At 38.7% G+C, this 26,406-nt stretch overlaps 1 protein-coding gene across 1 annotated transcript; it reads left to right on the top strand.

Annotated features, from left to right (window-relative positions):
• On the top strand, positions 21,658-22,383 carry LOC109228136. Its single transcript, XM_019393315.1, has one exon. It carries the CDS (start codon positions 21,658-21,660, stop codon positions 22,381-22,383), a length of 726 nt encoding a protein of 241 aa, XP_019248860.1.

Genomic DNA, 26,406 nt, shown 5'->3' with positions numbered 1-26,406 from the left:
TGATGTTGCATGTCACTTGAGTGGTTATGTTGGACGAGATGAGGTCATTGGACCTAAAATGGATACCATCGGATTTGATTACAGCATGTATGGAGGATAATATCAGAAGTCGCCTTAGATATTTGGCTATAGTTCTTGTCGAAGGATAGAGAGTTCCATGATTTGTTGGTCTGGTGAGTGCTTATGAGTTTCTGCGTGTTTCTTTCATCATCGGCAGTGTACAAAGGTTTTAGAGCGAGGATTTGTTTGATATGAGGTTTATTACCGGAATTGGATTATTTTAGGCAGCTACTGTGACTGGAGATTTTGCTATGAGTATTTGAGTTATGCGGTATATCATGTGATTACATCTTGGGTTATGGTTATGGCTTGATACAACTTTTTCAGACTTATACAGAGTGTAGATTGCGAGGTTCGAGTCTTGTAGGAAATTCAGGATGTTGGAAAATTGGATTCCAAGGTTTATGGGCTAAGGATGAATTAATGATCTTCAGTTATGTTGTGTTGACAGGCCTATATGGAGTAGGGTGACGTGGGATCATCCCCAGGTATGTGCATGGTAAGTTTACACGACGGTTTAACGGCTTAGGAACAACTCTTGGCACGTTCGAGGACGAACGTATGTTTAAGTGGGGGAGAATATAACGACCCGACCGATCATTTTGAGCATTTGCACTTTGCTCGGTAGTTTGGGGGCACTCTGTATGATGTATTAGGACTTGTATGCAAAATTTGAGTTCATTCCGAGTTGATTTGATATGTTTCGGCGTGAGTTTTTGGAAGTCGAAAGTTCATTAAGTTTGATTTGAGGTGTGTTTCTTCGTTATGCGTGATTTGAGGCCTCGAGTAAGTCCGTGTTCAGAAGCAGTTCATAAAGGATTGGGAACCAGCCCCAATGTGTCAGAGTTTAGAGGAATCTCATGGACCCTAAGCAATGCTGACAATGGGGTGGCAGGACCCTAGTTAACTAAGAGTAGGAGTTGAAAATAGTGTATGAAGATAGGAGACAGTTTTGTTTTTTAAAAATAGTTTGGATTTCAGAAGTGAGCAGAAATAGATTACCAAATTATGAGAACCACAAGCAGCACACATTTAGCAGAAGGAGTTTAGCCATGAAATCCCTAAAACTACTGTCTGAAACAGAATAGCCAGAAACAATAAATATAGCAACAGGAGGCCCCTGGTGCTGCAGAACGGAGCATGAAAAGCAGATCACCACTAGGCCTCTGGGAAATACGGATGCACGCCTGGACGAATAATAGGTGTACCTACCTCAAAACCTGCACAATTTGTGCAAAAGTGTAGCGTGAGTACGTAAACAATGTCTACCCAGTAAGTATCTAGTCTAACCTTGAAGAAGTAGCGATGAAGGGTCGAAAATGACACTTATAGTGGTCAATATACATAAAGTGCAAGAATTATAAACATGCATGAAATACAACAGAAATACTTGAATAAGAGGCAATAAATAAGTGATGCTTTAACCAAATAAGAAGTTAAGAGTCCCCAAATATCACATGCTAGTCTCAACAAGTAAGGGCCACCAAGCGTAACGACCCGACCGGTCGTTTTGAGCAATTGCACTTCGCTCGGTAGTTTGGGGGCACGAGTAGCTCCGTATGATGTATTAGGACTAGTGTGAAAAGTTTGAGTTCATTCTGAGTTGATTTGATATGTTTTGGCATGAGTGTTTGGAAGTCGAAAGTTCGAATGTTAAGTTTGATTTGAGGTTCGTTTTTCGTCATTTCGATGCTGTTATGCGATATCGAGTAAGTCCGTGTTATATTATGGGGCTTGTTGGTATGTTCGTACGGTATCCCGAGGGGCTTGGGTCAGTTTCGGATAGGTTTGGAGTGTGGTGCGCTCGTTTTTCTTATGTTTTGACGTCGTTTCTTCAAACATAAATGGTACCACATTGATCAAATGAGCTCCGATTTTTATATTGATTAAAGCATTAGATCCGTATCATAATTATGGAGTCATAGCAAAAAAATCATCGAATTTGGACATTGTATGAGGATTTTATGCTCATTTTACTAAGAATTTGGTTGCCAGATTTTTCAGATTAATAACGAAATTGCCACTGACTTCGTATTTAAAAATTTACACTATTTTCAAATATTGGAACCAACATATCTCCTTCATTATAAGGTCAAATGGAGTGATTCAAACGCTTAACTTGACTGAAATTTCACAAGGATTATTGGAGGCATCAAAGGAAAGTTTCGGGAGGCAGAATAGCTGGGCAAAAATACTTAATGTCGAAGGTTTGTTCATTTGGTCATATTTTGAGTTGGGGGCTCGGATTTGGACAATTTTTGGAGGCGAATTTCACCATATGGATTAGGGTAAGTGTTCTATACTCGATTTTGATTATATTTCATGAATCCATCTTCATTTTTGGCATTTGATTGATGATTTCAAAGTAAAATTTGGGGGTTTTGTATAAAATATCATAAAGTGAATTTTTGAGTTTTGAACATCGATACGGAGTCGGATTTGAGTGAAACTAGTATGGTTGGACTCGTTATCGAATGGGTTGTTATATTTTATAAGTTTTGTCGGGTTCCGAGGCACGTGGCCGGATTTGACTTTTTGGTCGGTTTTGGGAAAGATTCGACCTTTATCGATTGAGTTTGTTTTCTTTGGCATTATTTGATATATTTGAGTTGCTTTTGGCTAGTTTCGAGCCGTTCGAAGTAGGGGTTTAAATGGATATTTGAAAACCGGCTAAACCAATTGAACCGTACGAACCGAACCGATTTTTAGGTTTCTTTTAAAGAAATCGTAGGTTTTTATATAAATCTATAACCGTACCGATAATTAGGGTAGGTTTTTTATTTTATATAAACAAACCGAAAAATACCGAACCGTACCGAATAAATTTTACATGTGGAAAATATATTTATATAGTAAGTTTAAAACTAATAAAGCATTAAATTTTTTATTGGGCCTTGGAATTATGAAAACTGTCACAAACCAGCAAGTAGTTAAACTCAAAATACTAATTCCTAAAACCTATTATGCTACTTATACTTAAACAAAGTTATTTCAAGTATCTTTATTAGCAAGACACAAAGTATTCTAGCGATTATGAGTAGCAAACTACAATGTATTGAATATGTTTCCTTTCATATAATTTAGATTTATTTTTTTGAATATTTAATATAGATTTTATTCTTGAGTCCCAACTTGGTTAATATCCTTCCACTCGTGTGATTATATTTTCTTTGCTTTTACTTGGTTTCTTTTACGTTGTTGTCGAATAGTTAATGGATCTATACTGTAGTCACCTTTCATTTTTTTTAATTCATCACCTTTTAAACAGTAAAAATGTCTAGAGAGTTTTGCTAAGTCCTATAAAAGAACGTATATTATTGCATTCTACTTCTACTGGTGAATTTTACATGATATCTAAAAATATATCAAAAATTAACCGAATCGTACCATTACCGAAGTGAAACCGACGTGATTGGGACGGTTTTGAAAAGTCCAATTTTGGTTATACATAATAGAATAACCGAAAAATTGGTATGGTACAAACTTTATAAAATAACCGGTCAAACCGAACCATTGACACCCCTAGTTCGGAGGTCGATACGCACGAGATGGCATTTTTGGAGCATCGTTTGGCTTGTTGGGTATTGGATTTGGCTTGTTCGAGGTAAGTAACACTTCTAAACTTGGTGCTGAGAGTATGAAACCCCAAATTATGTGCTATGTGATTGGTGTTGAGGTGACGCACATCCTAGGTGACGGGCATGTGGGCGTGCACCGTGTGAATTGTGACTCCGTTATTTCTGTGGTATTGTGTAGTTACCTGATCTTACCTGTAACCATGAAATTTCTACGTACTTGAGCTATTGAGTTGTGATCCATGTTAGAAACCATGTCTAGGCTACATGCTTATCCTGTTGGGACCCACTGAGGTCATTTCCACTGTTGAGTTATCTGCTTTCATTGCTTTATATACCCGGTCATACGCATTCATATGCATATCATATCTTAGTCTCTGTTACTATTTATTGACACATCATATTATCATTTTGGTCTAGTTTCATGTCATTGTAAGCCCGAGAGACTAGAGAGAGTGATGACTGAGTGAGGCCGAGGGCCTAGTTATGAGTGACATTTATGGGATCGGGCTGCACGCCACAACGGTTATGCTGATTTGTGATAGCGCTTGGGCTGAAAGAGCCCCTTCGGAGTCTGTACACACCCCAGTGAGCGCGGTTGATTATATTGAGGGATGGATCTTCCTTGGACATGGATCTTGTCCGAAGCATTTATATACCTGGGGATGGATCTTCCCCACGGGCTGGATTAGGCCCTACTCAGTACTGAGTGACTGATGGTCAGTTACTGTATATATTCCGTGATGGATCTTCCCTTGGCCGGATTGGCCATATATAGTACTGAGTGATTGAGCATGATGAGTGGAAAGTATGAGACAGTGAGATTGATTAATCTAAGAGTGTGAGTACATGAGTTCATCTCTGAGACACATTGCATTGACATGCACGCATGACATACAGGCATAGAGATGCATTTTCATCATGTTGTACGATATCACGTCATTCATGACTTCTCACACATATTGACATATGGGCATAGCGAGATATTTTACACTTGCTATCTAGAAAGAAAATGAAACATCTTATTTATTGTTGAAAGGATTATTGGGAAAAATTACAGTTTTCAAACTTACTCGTATTTTCGATGATTTTGGTAAAGGATTTAGGTTTTCACTTATATACTCGAAAAGCGAAACTATTTTTCGGGAAACTATGAAAAAGCTGAGCATTTTATCTCTGAGTTGCTTCTTTTATTACTTGCTTTACGTTGTTATGATCTGTTGTTGGCTATTGGTGTTGGACCCGACCTTTATTCCAGCTCGTCACTACTTTCAATCTAAGGTTAGGTTTGTTACTTATTGAGTACATGGGGTCGGTTGTACTCATACTATTCTTATGCACCTTGTGTGCAGGTGTTGGTTGTTGATGTTGTTGTGATTCACGGGGGCTGGAATTAAAGACGTACTTGCATTCCGATTGTAGCTGCCTCTTGTTCATGGTAGCCTTAGATTCATAAAAATCTGTTTATGTACATTTCGAACAGATGATGTATTTATTTCATACCAGCTATGTAAATTCTAATCTTAGAAGCTCGTGATTTGTACTACCAGTCCTTGGGGAATGTATAAGATTCAGATAATTTTTTCTATTTAATTATTTTATTAATTTCATTAGAATTGGATAGTTGTTAATTGGCTTACCTAGCGGGTTGGGTTAGGTGCCATCATGACTAGTCGGATTTTGGGTCGTGACACCATGTAACTACAACTTCTAGAGTCATGTAGAATATATCGAGTATAATCGGACTCCTAATGAACGAGTTATGCCGAGGTCGTACTGCCTGATCCATAACAATCGTGTACATATACTACCAAGGTCGTCAACCCGATCCATGGATGCATCACATTATATGTATAAATATTGCCGAGTTCGGCCCAATCCACAGGAATAGGAAAACTCTTCGATCTACGAATTTCATGTTTACAACCTAAAGCAAGCCCATAAAGGAATTATGAACTTTCCATCAATAATTAATCATTCCACCAAATCTCTAAGTAATGAAGCTCGGTCTAACATAATCTTTAATCAAGTTTTACCAATTACTACAAGTAATTAAACTAACAAATTGAGTTCAAATAGTGCAAGTATTGCATGGTAAAGTCCTATGTCTACCCGGACATAACATGAATTTTAGCTACGTACAGACTCTCGTCACTTCGTGCGCATGTAGCACTCACAATTAGTAGCAAATAACAATTTAAACATCTAAGGGGTTAATTCCCTCTTACACGGTTAGGCAAGAGACTTACCTCGTTTCCAAATCCACCTCCCGGTCCACAAATCGCACTAAAAGCCTCAAGTCGGTGCTGAGCAATCCGAAACTAGCCAAAAGTTATACAAACTAATCAATAATTTCTCAAAGTTCATAATTTAACTATTAGAGTAATTACCTTACCTAATTCGGAGGATTCCTAAAATTCACCCCCGGACCCACGTACCCGGATTAAAGTTTTATAAGTAAATGTTACCTATAACCTCACGAACACAAATATATAATTTTTAGTCAATTCCATAACCATTTTCGTGAACTAATCTCATTTTAATCAAAACCTAAGTTTTTCAACAAACTCCTAAAATTTCCACATTTTACTTCTTAAAATCTACCCATAATCTATGTATTTAACTTACATTGTTTAGAAATCACTTACCTTTAATAGCTAGGTAAAAACCCCTCTCCAAGAAGCTCTAGAATCGGCCAAGAAATGTGAGAAATGAACAAAATAGGCCAAAGTCCCATTTTAATAAAGTATATTGCCCAACGATCCTTCTTCGCGATTGCAGAAGAAGCCTCGCGATCGCAAAGGAAAATCTCCCCCAGGCGCAGGAAACCTTTATCGCAAACGCGAGGATAGTCTCGCGATCGCGAAGGCTTGTCCCGCCTGAGCATAGCGAACATGACTACACCTTCGTGAACGTGAAGGGTAATGGGTGATGACCCCTCCCAGGCCCCTTTCTTCAACGCAAACGTGAGAGGGCCTTCGCTAACGCGTAGGCCTAGGACCTCAAACATTCGCGAACACGACCGCCTGATCGCAAACAGGAAGAGAAAATCACCCCACTGCCCGAATCCTTCATCACGAACGCGTGAGGCTTCTGTATTCGCGAAGAAGGAAACCAGAACTAACAATGCACCAGTTTTAGCCTTAGCTCCAGGCGGTCCGAAACACACCTGAGTCATACGGGACCTCGTCCAACTACACCAAAAAGTTCATAAGCATAATGCATACCTGCTCGAACCCTCGAAACACGTAAAACAACATCAAAACTAAGAATCGCACCCCAAAACCAAATTGAATTAACTTATGAACTTCAAACTTTTCAACTAGCTCCGAACGCGTCGAATCATACTTAGACTACTTGGAATGATATCAAATTTTTTATACAAGTCATAAATCCCCATGCGGACCTATTCCCAGGCTCAAAATTCCAAAGGGACCTCGATAACACCAAATTCTACATCCAACCAAATTTAAAGAACTAGAAAACCTTCAATGTTCCAGCTTTCAACATTAAGCGTCGAAAAGCTCCCAGATCACCTGAATCCCGATCCGAACACACGCCCAAGTCTAAAATCATCATACAAACTTATTGGAACCATCCAATTCCGATTTCGAGATTTTTTACTAAAAATATTGACTCAAGTCAAACTTGACCATCTTAGGCCACTATTAAGGAAATAAGTATTTTGATTTCAACCCGATCCCTTCCAAACCTAAAATCAACCATCCCCGCAAGTTATGAAACAGTAAAATTACATACGAAAAGTCCTAATTAGGAAAACGGGGACCTAGACAGTAAAACGATTGGTCGGGTCGTTACAACCGGCTGAGTCGTTATAAATTTGATTAGAATGTGATAAAGTCGTTAGAGTTCCTTTTTTAATCAAAAAAGACATGGCAGTGTGTGATTTATGTTAAGAACTCTATCTATGTTTTTTATATGTGGTTTTTTGTAGCACTAAAGTTGACTTGACCTCTACTTTAGGCGTATTTTACTTAATCATTTTTTCACTAGAATAAGTTGAAATTCACTCATGGTATAAAGTCAGATGAGGGGTGAGGTTGCTGATGGACTAGAGTGAGTAATATGAGTTGCAAAGTTTATAATTTCTTTTAGTTATTTAGTTTCAAGTTATATGGATGAGATAGGTTGTACATGCCTATTTGGATAACATTCAGTAAAAATTAGAACAACTACCATTTCCAGGAGTCTATGCATGTGTCTAGAATATTTCTTATCAACATTTTCAACCATATAGATGTAACTCTTAATCTTATTTATGTAACATTTGAATTTTGAATTTGTTGCTAATGGCCCTTTTTTATTGGGGTGAGGAGATTTAAGCTTTATATTCCAAATTAAGGATGAATTGACATACAAGATATATAAATTGCATGGAATTGCAGTAATTTTTATCATTTAGATAAAATTATAAAAAAAACTCATAACTAGCAGAGCTGGCAAAATGGTTAAAAGAACATAATCATACACCTATACTATCCACTAGAAAATGGGTTGAATAATGAAATTTTTAAAAACGGGTCGAATATAGATAAAAACCATATTATCCACTTAGAAAATGGTTAACCAAATGGATAACCAATGGATAACTAATTTGTTTAACTTTTACATTTGTAAAGCCTCAAATTGGGGGTTCTTCAAGTTTGGGAGACTAGGAATTCTCTCATAAGTGATAATATTCAAGAAGTCATGGATAATATGAATATCCATATTATCCGCCGGATAACCCGTTTTTTATCCGTCTTAAATACGGATCGGGTCGGATAATTTGTCCGTTTTTGAATGACCCATTTTCGACCCGCTCATATTCAACCCGACCCGACCATTTGCCACCTCTACTTATAAGTTATTGGCATCTAGAAAATTAGTGCAAGCTAGTTCTCTTGATAAGTTATACAACATAAATTGCAAGAGCCATGGTGAAAATTCAACTTTCAACTGTGTGTCTGAATTAATTTTGGATGGAATAATTGAAAATTTTAATATTTAATTTTCTCTGTGTTCTGGTGAAAAAACAAAATATGTGTTATTAAAAGAGGAATTTTCAGAAACCACTATTGTTTAATAGCTATTAACTTCTTATAGCTACCATATATATAATTACTTCCTATAGCTACTATTCAGTTGTTATGGTAATGTATTCGCTGTATTTGCGCTACTGTATTCATGAATACAGTAGCAAAAGTACCTAAAAATCAGGGTAGTCCAGCTGTACGCGCATGTATTCACATGTATTCGCGCTGCTGTATTCATGAATACAGTAGTAAAAAGTGCCTAAAATCAGGGCAGTCCAGCTATACGCGCATGTATTCACATGTATTCGCGCCATGTATCCATGAATACAGTAACGACAAACACCTTAAAAATAGGTATGTCCAACTGTCTAAGAGAGAGGAAAAACATAAATAGCATATTTCATGCGTTATTTCATGCCCCAATGGTAGTATATACCATAAATATTTATTTTGCTATGAAATATAAAAGATAGCTATATAAATAATATTTTAAAATGATTTTGATTTATAACAAATAAAATGTATACCTTTGCTATATGAGGTAAAATTTCCTTATTAAAATGCAGTCTTTACTGGAGGTTTTTTGGCCCAGAACATTCTTGCCTTTAAGGAAGACAGGAAAGGGGTCTCCGTTACTTTGTTGACGAGATCGCAAATACTTATTTAATAACAAATAAAATGTATACCTTTGCTATATGAGTTTTTCCTCTTATCCTTTTACCCTATTGAATAAGTTCATTGCAAACTATAATTGCAATGGATTGGTTGGAAGATGATTGCACTTTCAGGTGACCCACGGAGACAGCAATAACGATTTTAACTTCTTTTTTCATTAAGTTGGAGACTGATGTTATGCTTTAAATCATTGTAATACTTTTTCATCGTTCCTAGTGCATAACATTTTGATTTGTGCTTCTTTAGAAGTTATTTTAACAATGACTTGTGTAGACAAGTATATGAATTATTTTCCTATGGGTACTTCAACCATGACGGCGTTTAGTTGCTTGCCAGTTCCTAATGCTGCTTCACTACTCTTGGATTTATAATTCATCCAAGAGGCTCCTACAAGTTTCGTCCTTATTATCCTTTTCCTTTTAAGAACTATTATTATACGTAAAAGCTTTGTGTTGGGACCGTGTTAAGCACAAACATTACTTTACTAGTAGATAGAATATATATAACGACTCGACCGGTCGTTTTGAGCTCTAGCGCATTGTTCGGCGGTTTGAGGCCTTTAGTAACTTCATTTCATGTATTGTGACTTGTACGTGTGGTCGGAATTAAATTTTGGGAAGTTCGGAGTTGTTTCGGAAGGAAAATTTTCAATCCGGAAGCTTTAAGTTGGAAGAGTTGAGTAAGGTTTGACTTTTGATCAAACGACCTCGAAATCGGGATTTGAAGGTTCTAATAGGTTCGTATGATGGTTCCGGACTTGGGCGTTTGTTCGCATCGAGTATCGGGTGGTCCAGGAGCATTTCGGCGCCTATTATAGAAAGTTGGCATTTTGAAAGTATAAGAAATTCTTATGTTTAGTTTGAAGTGGACTTTGGTGTTATCGATGTCCATTTGGAATTTCAAGCCTTAGAATAGGTTCGTATCGTGATTTGTGACTTGCATGCCAAATTTGGCATCATTCCGGGATGTTTAGGTATAATTCGGACGTGTTCGGCGAAGTTCAAAAGTTTAAAGAAAGGTTTCGATCGTCGATTCATAGTTTTGATGTTGTTTGACATGATTTGAGGCTTCGACTAAGTTCGTATCATATTTTCGGATGCGATGGTATGGCTAGACGGTGTCCCGGGGGCCTCGAATGCGAATCGGATCGAATTTTTGACTTAAGGAATTGCTGAAGCTTGAGGCTTCTAGTGCGATGTTGCAGGTGCGAGACCGCAGAAGCGGCCCAGGGGTCGCAAAAGCGGATGGGAGTGAGGATGACTGGATTCGCAGTTGCGAGGGATTTACCGCATCTGCGAGCTCGTAGATGCGAGTGGAGGCGCAGAAGCAAAATTGGCATTTGGTTGGAAGATCACAGGTGCGAGCGTTGTAGCGCACCTGTGGAGCCGCAAATGCGATCATCGGCGCGCAGGTGCGAAGTGCTGCTCGAGCTGGGAAGTCCGTAGATGCGGGTGATTTTTCGCATAAGTGGATCTGCATTTACGATTGTATGTTCGTAAAAGCGTAAAGCTGGCCCCTTGAGGGAAGCCGCACCTGCGAGGGTGCTTCTGCAGAAGCGGAGCCGCAGAAGCGTGAGAAGTTCCGCAGGTGCGGAACATCGCTGGGCAGAATACTCTGTTAAGTACGTGGGTTTGGCTAGTTTCACCTCATTTCTCTCATTGGAGCTGCCTGGGGGCGATTTTGGAGTGCCATTTTATCATCCTTCATGAGATAAGTGGTTCCTAGTGTTGTCAGTTAAATACATGATTTACAAGGGGATTAAACATGAAAAATTGTAGTAATTGTGAAATTTTTGAAGAAACCTAGAAATTGGTATTTTTGGAATTTATCATAAAATTTGGATATGGAATTAGGAGTAAATCGTATATTTTGAGTTCGTAATGTTATGGGTAAAGTTTATCTTCGAAAATTTTCGGAGTCCGGGATCGTGGGCCTGATGGTTGACTTTAGTGACTTTTCGAACGGAATTGGACATTATTATAAATTAATTAATTATGATGTTGGAGCACATTTTTATTGGTTTTCATGAATGTTTGACTAGTTTCATATCAATGGGCATTGGTTTGAGGTACTAGAGAGGCATTGGAGCCGGTTATGGAACTTCGGAGCGAGGTAAGTCTCTTGTCTAATCCTGTGAGGGAGAATTTACCCCATAGGTGTTATATTCTTATGTGCTACATGTTGTGGGAGCTACACATGTATGAGGCGACGACTGCCCGTGTGTATGCTAGAATTCCTGATTATGTCCGGGTAGACTTAGGTTCACGCCATGCTGTAATTGTACTATTTGAGTTATCCCTTCCTGTTTGATTCTTTTATGTCGCGTTACGACTTGATACTAGAATTGCGTAGATGATAGACTCGTTATTGTAGAGATTTGATAAGCTACTCGACAATCCGCGGAATAATTTGTGCTTCCCTTATGAGCTTCTCCCGCGTTGTGCGTTTTCATCGAAAAGCTTCCTTAAATTCACAACTCACGTGTTTATTCGTGAGTGGGGTCAAGGACCCGTTAAAGCTTCTTACTCTTATGGTATCGGGCCGTTCGCCTTGACAGTATCATACTCTTATGGGATCAGACCATTCGCCTCGGCAGTATCATACTCTTATGGGATCAGGCTGTTCGCCTCGGCAGTATCATACTCTTATAGGATCGGGCCGTTCGCCTCGGCAGTACCACACTCTTATGGGATCGGGCCGTCACTCTTATGGGATTGGGCCGTTCGCCTCGGCAGTACCACATTCTTATGGGATCGGGTCGTTCGCCTCGGCATTCTTATAAAATACTCTTACGGGATCAGGTCGTTCGCCTCGGAAACTTCATGAAACACTCTTATTGGATCGGGCTATTCACCTCGGAAGAATCGTGCGTAATATTTGTCAAGAAACCAGTGTATCTGTGAGTTATCCTAATTTTGAGTTGCGACGACCCATCTGGTGGGGACCATTTTACATATATACTCTGGTTGAGGAGGTAACAAATGATTGAGAGTTTGAGTTTACTGTTCAGGAGAGGATTGTACCACGTATTTATATTTGTTTATACAGTTTATTTATTGTGCCTCATATTTGTTTAATTTTTACCGTATATGATTTCTTGGACTACTAGTAAGTGTCGATGTCGACCCCTCGTCACTACTTCTCCGGGGTTAGGCTAGATACTTACTGGGTACGCGTTGATTTACGTAGTCATGCTACACTTCTGCACTTCTTGTGTGGGTATTTATTTCTGGTGGTCCTTCGGGCGCAAAGGCGCAGCTATTGTGGGGATTTACGGTGAGCTGCAGCCCATGCTACGATCCGCAGCATACAAAGTCTCCATATGAATTATTTATATTTTTCTCTCTAACTTGTATTCTAGACAGTTGTTGTATTATTATTGTACCTTCTAGTAGATGCTGATGCACTTGTGACATCGGGTTTTGGGGGTTCCTACTGGATGTTCATTATTGTAGTTCTCGAAATTATTATCATTTAACCTTGTAATTTATACTTTATATGGAAGTTGGAAAAAATAGAATCACGAGTTTTCTATGAGCACCAGATTTTACTCTATTAATGTAATGGGATTTTGATTTTTAAAAATAATAAAATAAATAATTAAGTGTTGGCTTGCCTAACTGCGACGTTGGGCGCCATCACGGCCTATAATGAATTTTGGATCGTGACAATATATTTCAGTTAGATTCGTCCGTCCAATCAACTTTACAAGATCTTTTAACATCGGACAAACCATTGGTATTTGTTGGAATTATTACTTTAGATTAAGATAGTTTATATTTTGCAAATTTGAAATTATTTCTTTGGCTTTTTCTTTTTATCTGTTCCCTTGTATTCTTTAATGACCAATAATTATATTTGTTAACTAAATATTGGGAACATAATTCCCCTACATTATTTTTTCAACCGATCAATAACTCTGTTTAAAGCTCGAGTTCCTGCAAAAAGAATATGTACATGCAACGATTGATAACAATATTATCATTTTCTATCACTTTATTTTATACTCTACTAGAAGATAAGTGTTTATATATATATATATATATATATATATATATAGAGAGAGAGAGAGAGAGAGGCAAATTCACCATATTAAGCTCAGTGGCATAACCACAAAAAGGCAAGTCTCGCGTTTTTTATGATAAAGCTTCAAAAGATTTGAAAAGGCACCACATTAAGCCAAGAAGTATAACCACAAAAAGGATAGTATCACTTTTTTAGGACAATGTCACGACTCCAATTTCTCCTCTGTAGAATGTCCTGACGACACCTAGTCTCTAACACTAGGTAAGACTAACAAACGTGTAGAAGTGAATAAAACAGTAACTTAAAAATATCAAAAACTCAACAACATATATAATAGGGAATTCCCTGCAACTCAATGTGTATACAATAGCCCAAAACCCGGCGTAATACAAGTCACAAGCTCTAAGACAACACCAAAACCATTCCTATACAATTGTGTCTACTAAAGAAGGAAAATATAAAAAAGGGATAGAAGGGGACTCCGAGGCATGTGGACGCCGGCAGGTATACCTTGAAGTCTCCGAAGTAGAATCCCAAGTAATGCCTGGGCTGCTATGAAGTGCCTGGATCTGCACAAAAAGATGTGCAAAAGAGTAACATGAGTACACCACAACGACACCCGGTAAGTTCCAAGCCTAACTCGATAGAGTAGTGACGAGGTCAGGTCAGGTCCCTACTAGAAATAAATAAAAGACCGAACAAATATAGGCAGTGTAATAATGAAAGTAATGAAATTAAAACGATGAATATCATATCAAGGTTAGCTACACAAAACTAAAACAAATAATGCAACACGGAGAAAGACAACAATTAATATGCAAGGGAAACAAACAACCCAAAGTCAAATACAATAAATAGAGAAAGGATCAACAAGGGTCACTACCGAGGTACCACCTGATAGTCCTAAATCATAAAAATAATTCACAATCTTTCCTTATATCACCGCGGGAGTCTTTACATTTAGTTTTGAAAATTATTTTTCCCGAAATAGCATCTTGTGTTTTAGCCCACCTTATCTGTAACGACCCGACCGGTCATTTTACTTTTTAGAACCCCGTTCCCCTAAATAAGACTTCCTGTATGTGCTTTTACTGTTGTATGACTTGTGGAGACGGTTAGTTCGGGATTTGGAAGGGTTCAGGTTGAAATCGGAACACTTCATTCCTTAAGGTTGGTTAAAAAGGCTAAGTTAGACTTCGGTCAATATTTTGAGCAAACGACCTCGGAATCAGGATTTGATGGTTCCAATAGGTTCATATGATTGTTTCGGACTTGGACGTATGTTCGGATCAGGTTTTGGATGACCCAGGAGCGTTTTGGCGCCTAATAGTGAAAATTGGCTCTTTGAAGGTTTTTGAAGTTCTTTAAATTTGGTGATATCGAGGTCCAAATGGAACTTCGAGACCGGGAATAGTTCTGTAATGTCATTTAAGACTTGCACGTAAGTCTTGGTGTCATTCCGAGTAGTCTAAGTATGATTCGACGCGTTCGGAGCGATTTAGAAACTTGAAGTTCATAGTTTGTTCCAATTTGGTTTTGGGGTGTGATTCTTGGTTTTGTTATTGTTTTACGCATTTCGAGAGTTCGATCGTGTCCATATTATTATTACAGACTTGTTGGTGTAGCTGGACGGGGTCCCAAGGGCTCGGGTGTGTTTCGGACCGCCCGGAGCTAAATCTAAGAAACCAGATTTTCCAGTTTAGGTTTCCTTCTTCGCGAACGTGGGAGGGCCATCACATTCGCGAAGAAGGATTTGGGGCAGTGGGAAAATTTCCCTTCGCGTTCGCGGTCAGGCTCACGCGTTCGCGAAGCCTTGTGAGCCTAGGTCTTCGCATTCGCGAACCCCACTCGCGTTCGCGTAGGGGAAATGGGGCCGGGGAGGGCCAGTGGACTTTGCTCTTCGCGTTCGTGAAAAAGCTGTCGTGTTCGCGATGCCCAGTCAGTGTACGCCTTCGTGAATGCGAGGCTTCTTCCGCGTTCGCGAGGAAGGCCGTCACAGCTGGATAGAACCTTGCTTTAAATACGGGACTTAGACATTTTTCTCTCATTTTGCACACTCTTGGGCGATTTTGGAGCTTCAAAAGGGGGATTTCAACCTAGCTATTGAGGGTAAGTAATTCCTACATAATGTGAGTTTAATACATAGATATGGGTAGATTTTAACATGTTAATTTGTGAAATTCATGGGTTAGATGGAAAAACTAGGTTTTTGGTAAAAATGGGATTTAACACGAAATTAATTATGGAATTTAGTGAAAATTATATATTTGAGTTTGTGAGATTATGGGCAACAACTTTGTTCAAAAATTTCCGGAATCCTGGCACATGGGCCCGGGGGTGAATTTGAGGAATCTTGCATTTGGGGCTGGGTAGTCACTTTAATAGTTGGAATATGAACTTTCGAACATGTATTGATTAGTTTATATACTATTTGATTAGTTTTGGATTGTTTGGCACTCAATTGAGGGTTTGAGCACAAATCTTGGACCGGAAAGTAGGCTTTGAGACGAGGTAAATCTCTTTTCTAGTCGTGTAAGAGGGAATTAACCCATAGGTAAACTATAATTAATATGTGTTCCTATTTGTGGGGGCTACGTACGTACGAGGTGACAAGAGTCCGCATGTAGCTACTAATTATGCTATTGTCTAGATAGTCTAGGACCCATACCATGCTATACTTGAAATGTTTGCACCCCTACTTGTTAATTTAATTGCTTAAGTCATATTGGAAATTGATAAAAGAATTAAAAAAGGTTAAATTCGCGTACTTGAAGTTGTGAATGGAACACTTGACTGTTAATGAGAATTTGTGTTTTCTTTAAAATATTTTCTTTTTGTGGAGCGGGCCGAACGCCTCGGTAGAAGATAGATGCATCTATGGTTCATGTCGTTCGACCCTCGGCAGTGCACAGTTTAAATATTATGTTGGATCGGGCCGTACGACCTCGGGATAATTTGCGCATGATAAATCTTTGGAATCCATTTATAATTGATATTGTTCATTTACTTGAGACATAAATTCTTAAATGATGGAAAGTAAACTTGAGATATATTTTTAGCGGAAAAAGTGCTTATGATGCCTGTTTTTGAGTTCTCTGTTATATTTATGTAACCCATGCTTAGCTATTATTTTGACATCTTATTGTTTGCCCATAGTGAGTGTCAAAATCGACCCCTCGTCACTACTTCTTCGAGGTTAGGCTGGATACTTACTAGGTACATGTTGTTTATGTACTCACGCTACACTTCTGCACTTAAATGTGCAGGATCTGAGGCAGGTGCATCTGGATATCAGTCCGGCGCGCATACTTGATCCCTGTTGCGAGACTACACGGTGAGCTGCCCTTCCGATCCGTTCTGCAACAGCCGGAGTCTTTCTTTTGTTCATTGTTATGTCTATTTCATTTCAGAAGTAGATTAAAAATCTTTTGTATATTCTACTAGTAGCACATACACTTGTAATACCGGGTCTTAGCACACACTAGTAGACTTGTGGTTTTGGTTTTATTTCTATGGTTATGATTGCATTTAGCTGCTTTTGTTTTAATTATTTTAAATCTGTTATTCATTAAATCTTTTAAATTAAGAAAATTTGTTTACTTGAAAAACTTATTAAAATGGGAAATCACTAGATTGTTCACTGTTGGCTTGCCTAGCAACGGTGTTGGGCGCCATCACGGCCTAAAATAGAATTGGGTCGTGACATTATCACACCACATGGCTTCTAGTAGTTTCCCTACTAGCCACGCGTATCAAGCCCACCTTATCTCACCGCATGCATTTCAACACTCAGACCTTATACCACCGCATGCGTATCAATATCACAATGTATCATAAATCACACCTCAAGTGTCTAATATCACAATTTGCCAGAGAAACCAAACAATAACAGAATTTCACAATAAGGAGCCCACGGTTTAACCACAATGTACACAAAGTCTCAACAATAACAACTGGGAGAATAACTCAATAGAATGATATTTCTGTTGGGTTTTGGATGTGTTTAATTAATATATTAAATACTTAAAAGAGGGTGAATGGGAAATGGAGGGAAATAAAATTTTTGAGTGAAATTTTAAGTCCCCCCCCCCCTTGGCAAATGGGCATTGTCCCATATTGGAAGAGGAAGAGGTTTTTTATGGGTATATAAGCAATTGCTCTTCTTCTAGCTCTTAAAGAGTTGAGAAGAAGGCAAGCCTCGCGCCGTCGTCGTCGTCGCTCGCTCGGCTCAGCTTCGGCTTCGGCTACGGCTACGGCTTCGGCTTCGGCTTCGGCTTCGGCTTCGGCTTCGGCTTCGGATTCGGATTCGGATTCGGATTTGGATTTGGTCAAATGATCGATTGATTGATTAACTTTTTGGACCAAATTTATTTGTTAATAGTAAAATATTAACAGAAATGTTATTAAATATTTGTTTTAATAACAAAATATTAATATTAAATATTAATATTAAATCCAATCCGTTTTTCTGTTTTGGTAACAGAAAAGTAACTACCCTCTTCAATTTTCCCTCTTTATTTTCCCTCTTTATTATTGAGTAAATGGCCATTTATGTAATGGCATTTATGCTGTGGGCGTTTTGCATAAACAGCCATTCTGAAGAGTTGCACCTCTTCAGATTTCAGCCTAACTTTGGCTATAAATACAACACTATTCTGCTCAGAATTTCACTACGATTTTCTGAGTTTCTTCTCCTTCTTCTGCATACTTTTAGCATCAAACAAAGCAAAAAGTAAGTGTGATTTGCTACCGAACTTCGTGTTCGCTGAAACACTGGGGTTTGAAGTACCACTACACCAGTGTGTAATTCGTTCTATCCTGGGAGGAAATAATCCATAACCTTGGGTACTAGGAGGGGATTAAATTCCTTAAGGAAACACTGTGAATTCAGTGGGCTCGAATTGGTTTTATGTCATTTCTGTTTATGTTCATTTCTGTTTATACTCATTTATATTTCCAGAATTATTTTACAAATACAGTCTACTAACAATTTCACAACTTAATACTTTGCCTCAATAGGAATCACGGCCTTTGCAACCCAATACCAATTTCAACAACAAGATATTCCAAGAATAGCAATTTCAAGTAAAGAATTCAATAGTTAAATAATAAATACGGAGTAAGAAAACAAGAATTTCAACTAAAAGAGCAATTACCAAGTAAGAGATAAGACAAGTAGACATGTGAAATTAGACTAGAAATGATGACTACAAAATATTAAGGTAACTCAATTAAGGCATGAAAGGAATTTACATAGCTAAAAACTGGTAATTTTCACATTTAGTCCATGCACACACTCGTCATCTTGCGTACACGGCTCTTACACATCACAATTATCACAAACAACACGAATCCTAAGGGGAAATTCCCCCACACAAAGTTACGCAAGCCACTTACCTCAAACCACGCTAAATCAATCTACTAGAAGGCCTTTCCTCGATTTTCCAACTCCGAACGGCTCGAATCTAGCCAAAATAATTTCATACTATAAATATAACTATAGAAAACTAATTCAAACAATGAAATTACGATATTTGTAAAGAATTGAAAAATCGACCCAAAAAGTCAACTTGGACCCACGCCTCGGAACCCGATAAAAATTATAAAATTCGAACATCCATTCGATATCGAGTCCAACCATATAAGAATTACTCAAATCCGACCTCAATTCGCCTTTCAAAACTCAAAAATTTAGCCTAAGGAGTTTCTACCATTTCCCCCCAATTTCCAACTCCAAAGCACTAATTAAATGAAGAAATTATCAATAGATTCATGTAAATTAACCAAAAACGAGTTAGAATTCCTTACCCCAAAGTTCTCTATGAGAAATCCTCGAGAAATAGCCTCCCATCGAGCTCTCAAAGTCCAAAAATGAATTATGAATCAAACCCTTGGGTTTTCCCCTTTTCTGCCAGGTATTTCGCACATGCGACCCAATGCAGCATCTGCGGCTCCGCACTTGCAGAATTCCCATCGCAGGTGCGGCCATGACTTAACTCCTCACTCTCCGCTTCTGCAAGAACAAGGTTGCATCTGTGCATGCGCGCCTGTGGCGAAATATGTCGCACTTGCAACCACTGTCGCTCCTGCTCTTCTCTACTTTGCAGAAGTGAAGTCGCTTCTGCGGATCTCTTCCCGCTTCTGTGACCCCAGCTAGACATGGCCAGCTCCGCACCTACGATCCCCAGCTCGCTTTTGCGAGCCCGCTCCTGCAGCCAATCCCTCTGCATGTGCGATAACACAAAAAGCTACAAATCTTCAGCAATTCTACAAGTCCAAATTTTGTTTCGGATTCGATCTGAACCACACCCAGGGCTCCCGGGACCCCGTCCGAATATACCAACTAATTCCAAAACACATGATGGACCTACACGAGGCCAAAAATCACATCAAACAATATAAATTCTAGGAATCGTAACTCAAATTCAAGCCTAAGCAATTATGAACTTTCGAATTTCGAAACCAATGCCGATTCATACCAAAACAACTCCGATTGACTTCAAATTTTGCACATAAGTCATAAATAACATCACAAACCTATTCCAACTTTAAGAATCGGGATCCGGCCCCGATATCAATAAAGTCAACTCCCGGTCAAACTTTCCAAAATCCTCCAACTTTTCAAGTTTAGCCAATTCACGCTGAAATGACCTACGGACCTCCAAATCAACATCCGGACACGCTCCTAAGACCAAAATTACCATACGGAGCTATTGGAGCCATCAAAACTCTATTCCGGAGTTATCTTCACACAAGTCAAACTACGGTCAACTCCTACGACTTAAACCTCAAACTTATGGACTATGTGCCCCATTTCACTCTGGAACTCACCCGAAACCAAAACCAAATACCCCGACACGTCATATAACTATAATATAAGATAGAGGAAGCATAAATTAGGGGATCGGGGCTAAAATTCTCAAAACGACCCGCAGAGTCATTACAGACAAAGCTCCAAAAATATTTAGAGATTAATTTATATAAATTTAAAATATTGGAAGATAAGTTTAAAATTTGAATTGATAATTGGAGATAAAGTTTAACAAACGAAATACTTAAATTTTTTAATTGAAAACAAACAAAAGTTTGAATTGGAAAATAAACCTATGTTATTTGTTAAATTTTGGAAGATAACCTTATCTTGATCTATAATTATTTTTTAAATATTCTATTTGATACTTCAATCTTAAACCAAATCAACTCAAATATTTTAATGATGAATAAATAATAATATTCATTATACTTTTTTCACTGTAGGCTCATTCATTTGATTTTATATTGATGGTACATATTTTCTTTTCTGTTAGTTTTCTCTAGTGAAGATACTAACATTATCTGAAATCTCCAAAGAGAAGACAGAAATACAGTGATGATGGGAAGTTATGTAATGAATAATGATATTTAGTTAAATAATAAATTATTAAAAATTCACATGGCAATTTTTAGACAATATTAATGGGTAATGTAATAACATAAAATGTAGTTAATTTTTTAATTGAGTGTGTTTATTTTTTAGTTTCATTTGAAAGACAATTTTTTAAAATTGAGTGTAGTTAGTTTATTATTTAATTAGATATTTATTTTTATATTTTAGTATAAAGAGAAAATAGGATAAGGGTGATAATTTGAAAAGATAAATTATTAATATAATATTTTTTTCAAAGGATATTTCTATAGATGAGAACGGATAAATTATAACAAATAATTTGTGATACAAATTGACCATAAAAATTAGATCCAAAGCTTTCTTCTATTTTCTTAGCCTGAAAGCATGTTAGTGAATCTCTTTAACAAAATTTAATTTTTTTCTTATATAGAAGTATAAAAAATACTATAAGAAAAAACTAGCCTCAGTAAAAAATATAATTTAAATATTAAAGCAATAATTTTGATGTAAAATTATAAATAAGATATGAATACCAATATAGTAGTTCCTATTGACGGTGCATCGCGAGTACTAATATTAATTATAGATAAAGATATGATGAATTTATTCCCCCTTTAACCGAATTTGAAAAGGCATTTTTTGTTTTCTTTCCGAAATTCAAAAAGGAGTCTACACCAAATGGAATTACTATCGCCTTTTCTGTTTCTTTGTAGTTATCCACTCCTCACACTCCTACATTTTACACATAACAAACCCTTCTCCTTTCCTCTTTCTTCCATCTCTTTGCATATACATATATATATATATTCTCATCAAAGTGTTTACTTAATCCCTTTGTACAGATACAAAATGTCGAGGCACGACCCTATGCAAGGACAAAACAACAACAACAACAGTCATGAAAACAATAGCCAAGATTTTCAGATCCCAACAAATTTCTCTCAACAAAACGACAGTAACTTTCTCGCATTGTCTCTGTCGTCTTTTTCTTCTGCTACTCCTGCAGTTCCTGCACCAACACTCCCCTCCGTACAATCAGCTTTTGTACTCGCCCCACCCCACCCACCCCACCCCGCCCCCATCTCGTCACGGTCCAATTCGGCGCAATCGGCGAAAATTTCGTGAATCGGGAAAAAGCGACACCATCCCACCACCTTACTCTTGGGCCACAAATCAACGAGCAATTATTCACAGCCTCAACACCCTTAACTCGAAGCAGATTTTTACTATTACTGGAGATGTTCAATGCAAGAGGTGTGAACGAAAATATGAAATGGAGTTCGATTTAAGGGAAAAGTTTGCCCAAGTTGGGGCCTTTATTGCTCTACACAAGGTGGCCATGCATGACCGTGCGCCTGATATTTGGATGAACCCTGTATTGTCAACCTGCAAGTTTTGTGAACAAGAGAACAGTGTGAAGCCTATTATCGCACCCAAAAAAAAAGAGATTAATTGGCTTTTCTTGCTTTTGGGTCAGTTTCTTGGGTGTTGTACTCTTGAACAGCTCAAGTATTTCTGCAAACATAACAAGATTCACAGGACTGGTGCTAAGGATCGTGTTCTTTATCTCACGTACCTGACCCTTTGCAGACAGCTTGATTCTACTGGCCCATTTGATCGCTAAGTGACAAGAAATTATTATTATATTTCTTTTTGTCATCATTTGGAGTGAGTATTAAGATGCTATGAATATGATTATGTAAAAATATTAGTACTATAATTACTGCTATTATTTACTTTTAGCTTTAGTTGCAAACCATATGTTTTGGTATGCGTAACCAAGTTTTATGTTTCTGTTCATTTTGGCCGAGACCCTGGTTCTGCTTTTTCTGCAATGTGGGTTTTAAATTAAATCATGTTGCAATGTAGACACTATTTGGATGTCTTCAGATTTGGTTTTTTCTCTTTAAGTTTGAATTTGAGCAATTATATAAATTTACGGGAATTAAGTTAGATTACAGTATCTAAATCTTTGCTGCTTTGGATTCAGTAAAACCTTTTCCTGCTTCCAAGAATCCTAGGAGTAATAACTTAAGGCTTTATGTTTTCCTTTTGTGCTAATAATAAGGTTTACTAAAGGATGCATCTTGATTGTCCTTTTAGTGGTGATACTTTTTTCTTTTTTAACCGTCATCAATTTCATACGATTAATAAATGTTGTTTCTGTTGCTAGACATTACAAAGATTCTCACATTGGTTCACCTTTAATGAATGACAATTCGTTACTCGGTATTTATAATAACCAAAAGCATTTACAAACAATATCCTCGACATGTTCGGGAGACAACTCCCGATGATGTTGAGGAGGAACATGTGGTTGACGCGGTAAGGGTTTTGCAAGAGCAACGGGTGATCATTCTAGGTCACCTCACGCAACAGGATAAAGTTAGGACGGAGTTGAAGCAGGCGCTGTGGGGGGCTTCAAATAACGCAAATAGACGAGAGCCGGTTCCTCCCGGCGCTCCTACGAATCAAACAAAGCAGAGGGTCGACAACAACACCCCGAGGGGCAAAGTTGGCTCCGATGGGCGGGGGGAGGGGGGGAGGGGGGAGCAGATCCGGCTCCAATAACGAAAACGATCCCTTCAAAAATGAACTCTTACAGTTTATGAGGAAGTGAACACCCGCATAGATCAAATCCCAAGCGCACCACCGGTGCTGAAAGGACCAGACTCAAGGAAATATACTCAGTTGCCATACAAATCAAGCGCAACACCAAAACTAATTCCGAAGAGGTTTAAAATGCCCGACGTGCCAAAGTACAATGGAACTTCAGATCCTGAGGAGCATATTACCACCTATACAACGGCTGTGAAGGGAAGTGATTTAGCTCATCGCGAAATTGAATCTGTTTTGCTGAAGAAATTCGTGGAGACTCGCACGAGGGGAGCCTTGACGTGGTATTCATTGTTACCTGAGCATTCCATAGACTCCTTTGAGATGCTCGCGGATTCATTCAACAAGGCTCATGCCGGTGCAAGAAAAGTACAGGCCCGAAAGGGCGACATATTCAGGATTGGGCAAGGAGAATCTAAGTTGCTACGAGAGTTCGTCACCCGATTCCAAAAGGAGAGAATATTGCTCCCAGCTGTCCCGGACGAATGGGCGGCTGAAGCGTTCACCAAGGGACTGAATCCGAGAAGTGCAGATGCTTCTTGGAAACTGAAGGAAAGCCTGCTTGAGTTCCAAGCAACGACTTGGGCGGATGTTCACAACCGGTACTAATAAAAAATAAGGATCAAAGATGATCAGGTTGGTTTTCCATCATCGGCCAAAGGACGGGAGAAGAATAGAGAAAAATCAAAAGATGATTACGACACGGACAGATGGACTTTGAGAGGCCGGTTTTTGCCCTACGAACAGATCGAAGGCCGCAGCAGAGGCTTCCGAACAACGGGTAGGTTTGCCGTAGATAGAAGGGCTGATCGCAGTCGGAACAATAGATCGCTGCAGGATAAAGAATCATCAGGGTCATGGGATCCTTCTCACCCCATGTTATTAGTATACAACTTCAATTTTAGTATAGTGGAATTGGTGTCAGCCATGAGAAACATCAAAGAAGCACGGTTCTCGAAACCAGTTAGATCTGATCCCAGCTAGAGGGATCCCAATCTGTGGTGCGACTACCACGGGACGAATGGCCACCAGGCTTGGGACTGCCGACATCTCCAGGAAGAAGTGGCAACGCTATTAAAGAATGATCATCTCAGAGAATTCTTAAGTGACCGAGCTAAGAGAAATTATGGTCGTAACCGGGACAATGCGAAATCCCCAAATGCAGGAGAAGATCCCTCGTGCCAAACGATCAACGTGATCTTCAGAGGGAATGAAATAAACGGCGTCACCTTCTCGGTAGCAAAAAAGACGAAAGTATCAATAACCTATAGCAAGAGGCTCCGGGAAGTCTCCAAAGACGATATCACTTTCACGGAGGAGGATGCAGACGGATTGCTGCTACCACACAATGACGCACTAGTAATTTCTTTAAATGTGCTAAATTTTAAAACTAAACGTGTTCTAGTGGATCCAGGAAGTTCGGCTAATATTATACGATGGAGAGTATTGGAGCAAGCTATACTCACTGGAAGCATTATTCCGACCGCAAAACTCCTCGCCGGATTCAACCTCGTGAGCGTGACAACACGAGGAGAGATTTTTCTTCCCACAAACGTCGAAGGGGTAATGAAAACAACTCTTTTTGAAGTGGTAGATGGTGATATGGGATATAACATTATTCTGGGAAGACCATGGTTGCACGAGATGAATACCATCAACATATCATCAATTGTTGAAGTTTCTAACGCCCGAGGGGGTTAAGCAGATAAGGGGTGACCAACCAACGGCAAGAGAGATGAACGTAATTTTTGGTCTCCAGTAGCAAAGGAAAGGGACACGCAGCATAGCAACTATAGGAAATGACTCCTACTCCCGAACTATATGAAGTTAGCCCAGGGGCAGAAACAACGGATATTATCAAGTGCTGAGGTATTTCCAGGTTCCAGAAGAGATGGATGTAATGAAATCCACAACGGAAGAGCTTGAGCAAGTTCCATTGTCCGAAAAATTCCTAGAAAGTGAATTCCACTTGGGGACAGGACTACACCCCGTACCCAGGTCTAGTTTTGTTGAATTTCTTAAATCTAATGCCAATTGTTTTGCATGGTCGCATGCGGATATGACAGGTATCCCGACAGAGGTAGCCGTACATAAGTTAGGTATGGACCCCAACATACCTCTGGTAAGATGAAAGAAATGCCCTATTGCGGAAGTTAGGAATAAATTCGTTAAAGAGGAGGTAACTCATTTACTTAACATCGGGTCAATCCAAGAAGTAAAATATCCCGACTGGCTAGCCAATGTAGTAGTAGTTCTTAAAAAGAACAACAAATTTCGCATGTGTGTAGATTATAAAGATCTTAATAAGGCGTGCCCGAAAGACTCGTTCCCACTACCAAACATCGATCAAATGATTGATGCCACGACCTGGCACAAGTTAATGAGTTTCCTCGATGCTTATTCTGGGTACAACCAAATTAAGATGAACCCAGAGGATTAGGAAAAGACTTCGTTTATAATGAATTTTGGTACATGTTGCTACAATGTGATGCTCTTCGGGTTGAAAAATTTCAGAGCCACTTATCAACGGCTCGTGAACAAGATGTTTGAAAAAACAAATAGGAAAAACTATGGAAGTTTATATAGACGATATGCTCGTTAAGTCTTTGAATGCAGGTGATCACCTTAAGCCTCGACAAGAAACTTTTGATATCCTAAGGAAGCATAACATGAAGCTTAACCCTGAGAAGATGTTTGAAAAACAAATAGGAAACACATGGAAGTTTATATAGACGATATGATCGTTAAGTCTTTGAATGCAGGTGATCACTTTAAGTATCTGCAAGAAACGTTTGATATCCTAAGGAATCATAACATGAAGCTTAACCCCGAGAAATGCGCGTTCGGGATCAGCTCTGGTAAGTTTTTGGGATTTCTAGTATCGCAAGCGGGAATTGAGGTAAACCCTGATAAGATCAAGGCCATAGAAGACATTGCGGACCAACTGTCAAACATGAAGGAAGTCCAAAGCCTCACGGAGAGATTGGCAGCTTTGAGCAGGTTCATTTCCAGGTCACCAGAAAAATGCACT

The sequence above is a fragment of the Nicotiana attenuata genome, chromosome 6, assembly GCF_001879085.1.
Source record: "Nicotiana attenuata strain UT chromosome 6, NIATTr2, whole genome shotgun sequence".
Taxonomy (NCBI): domain Eukaryota; kingdom Viridiplantae; phylum Streptophyta; class Magnoliopsida; order Solanales; family Solanaceae; genus Nicotiana; species Nicotiana attenuata.
This window is presented reverse-complemented; position numbering and strand designations above follow the sequence as displayed.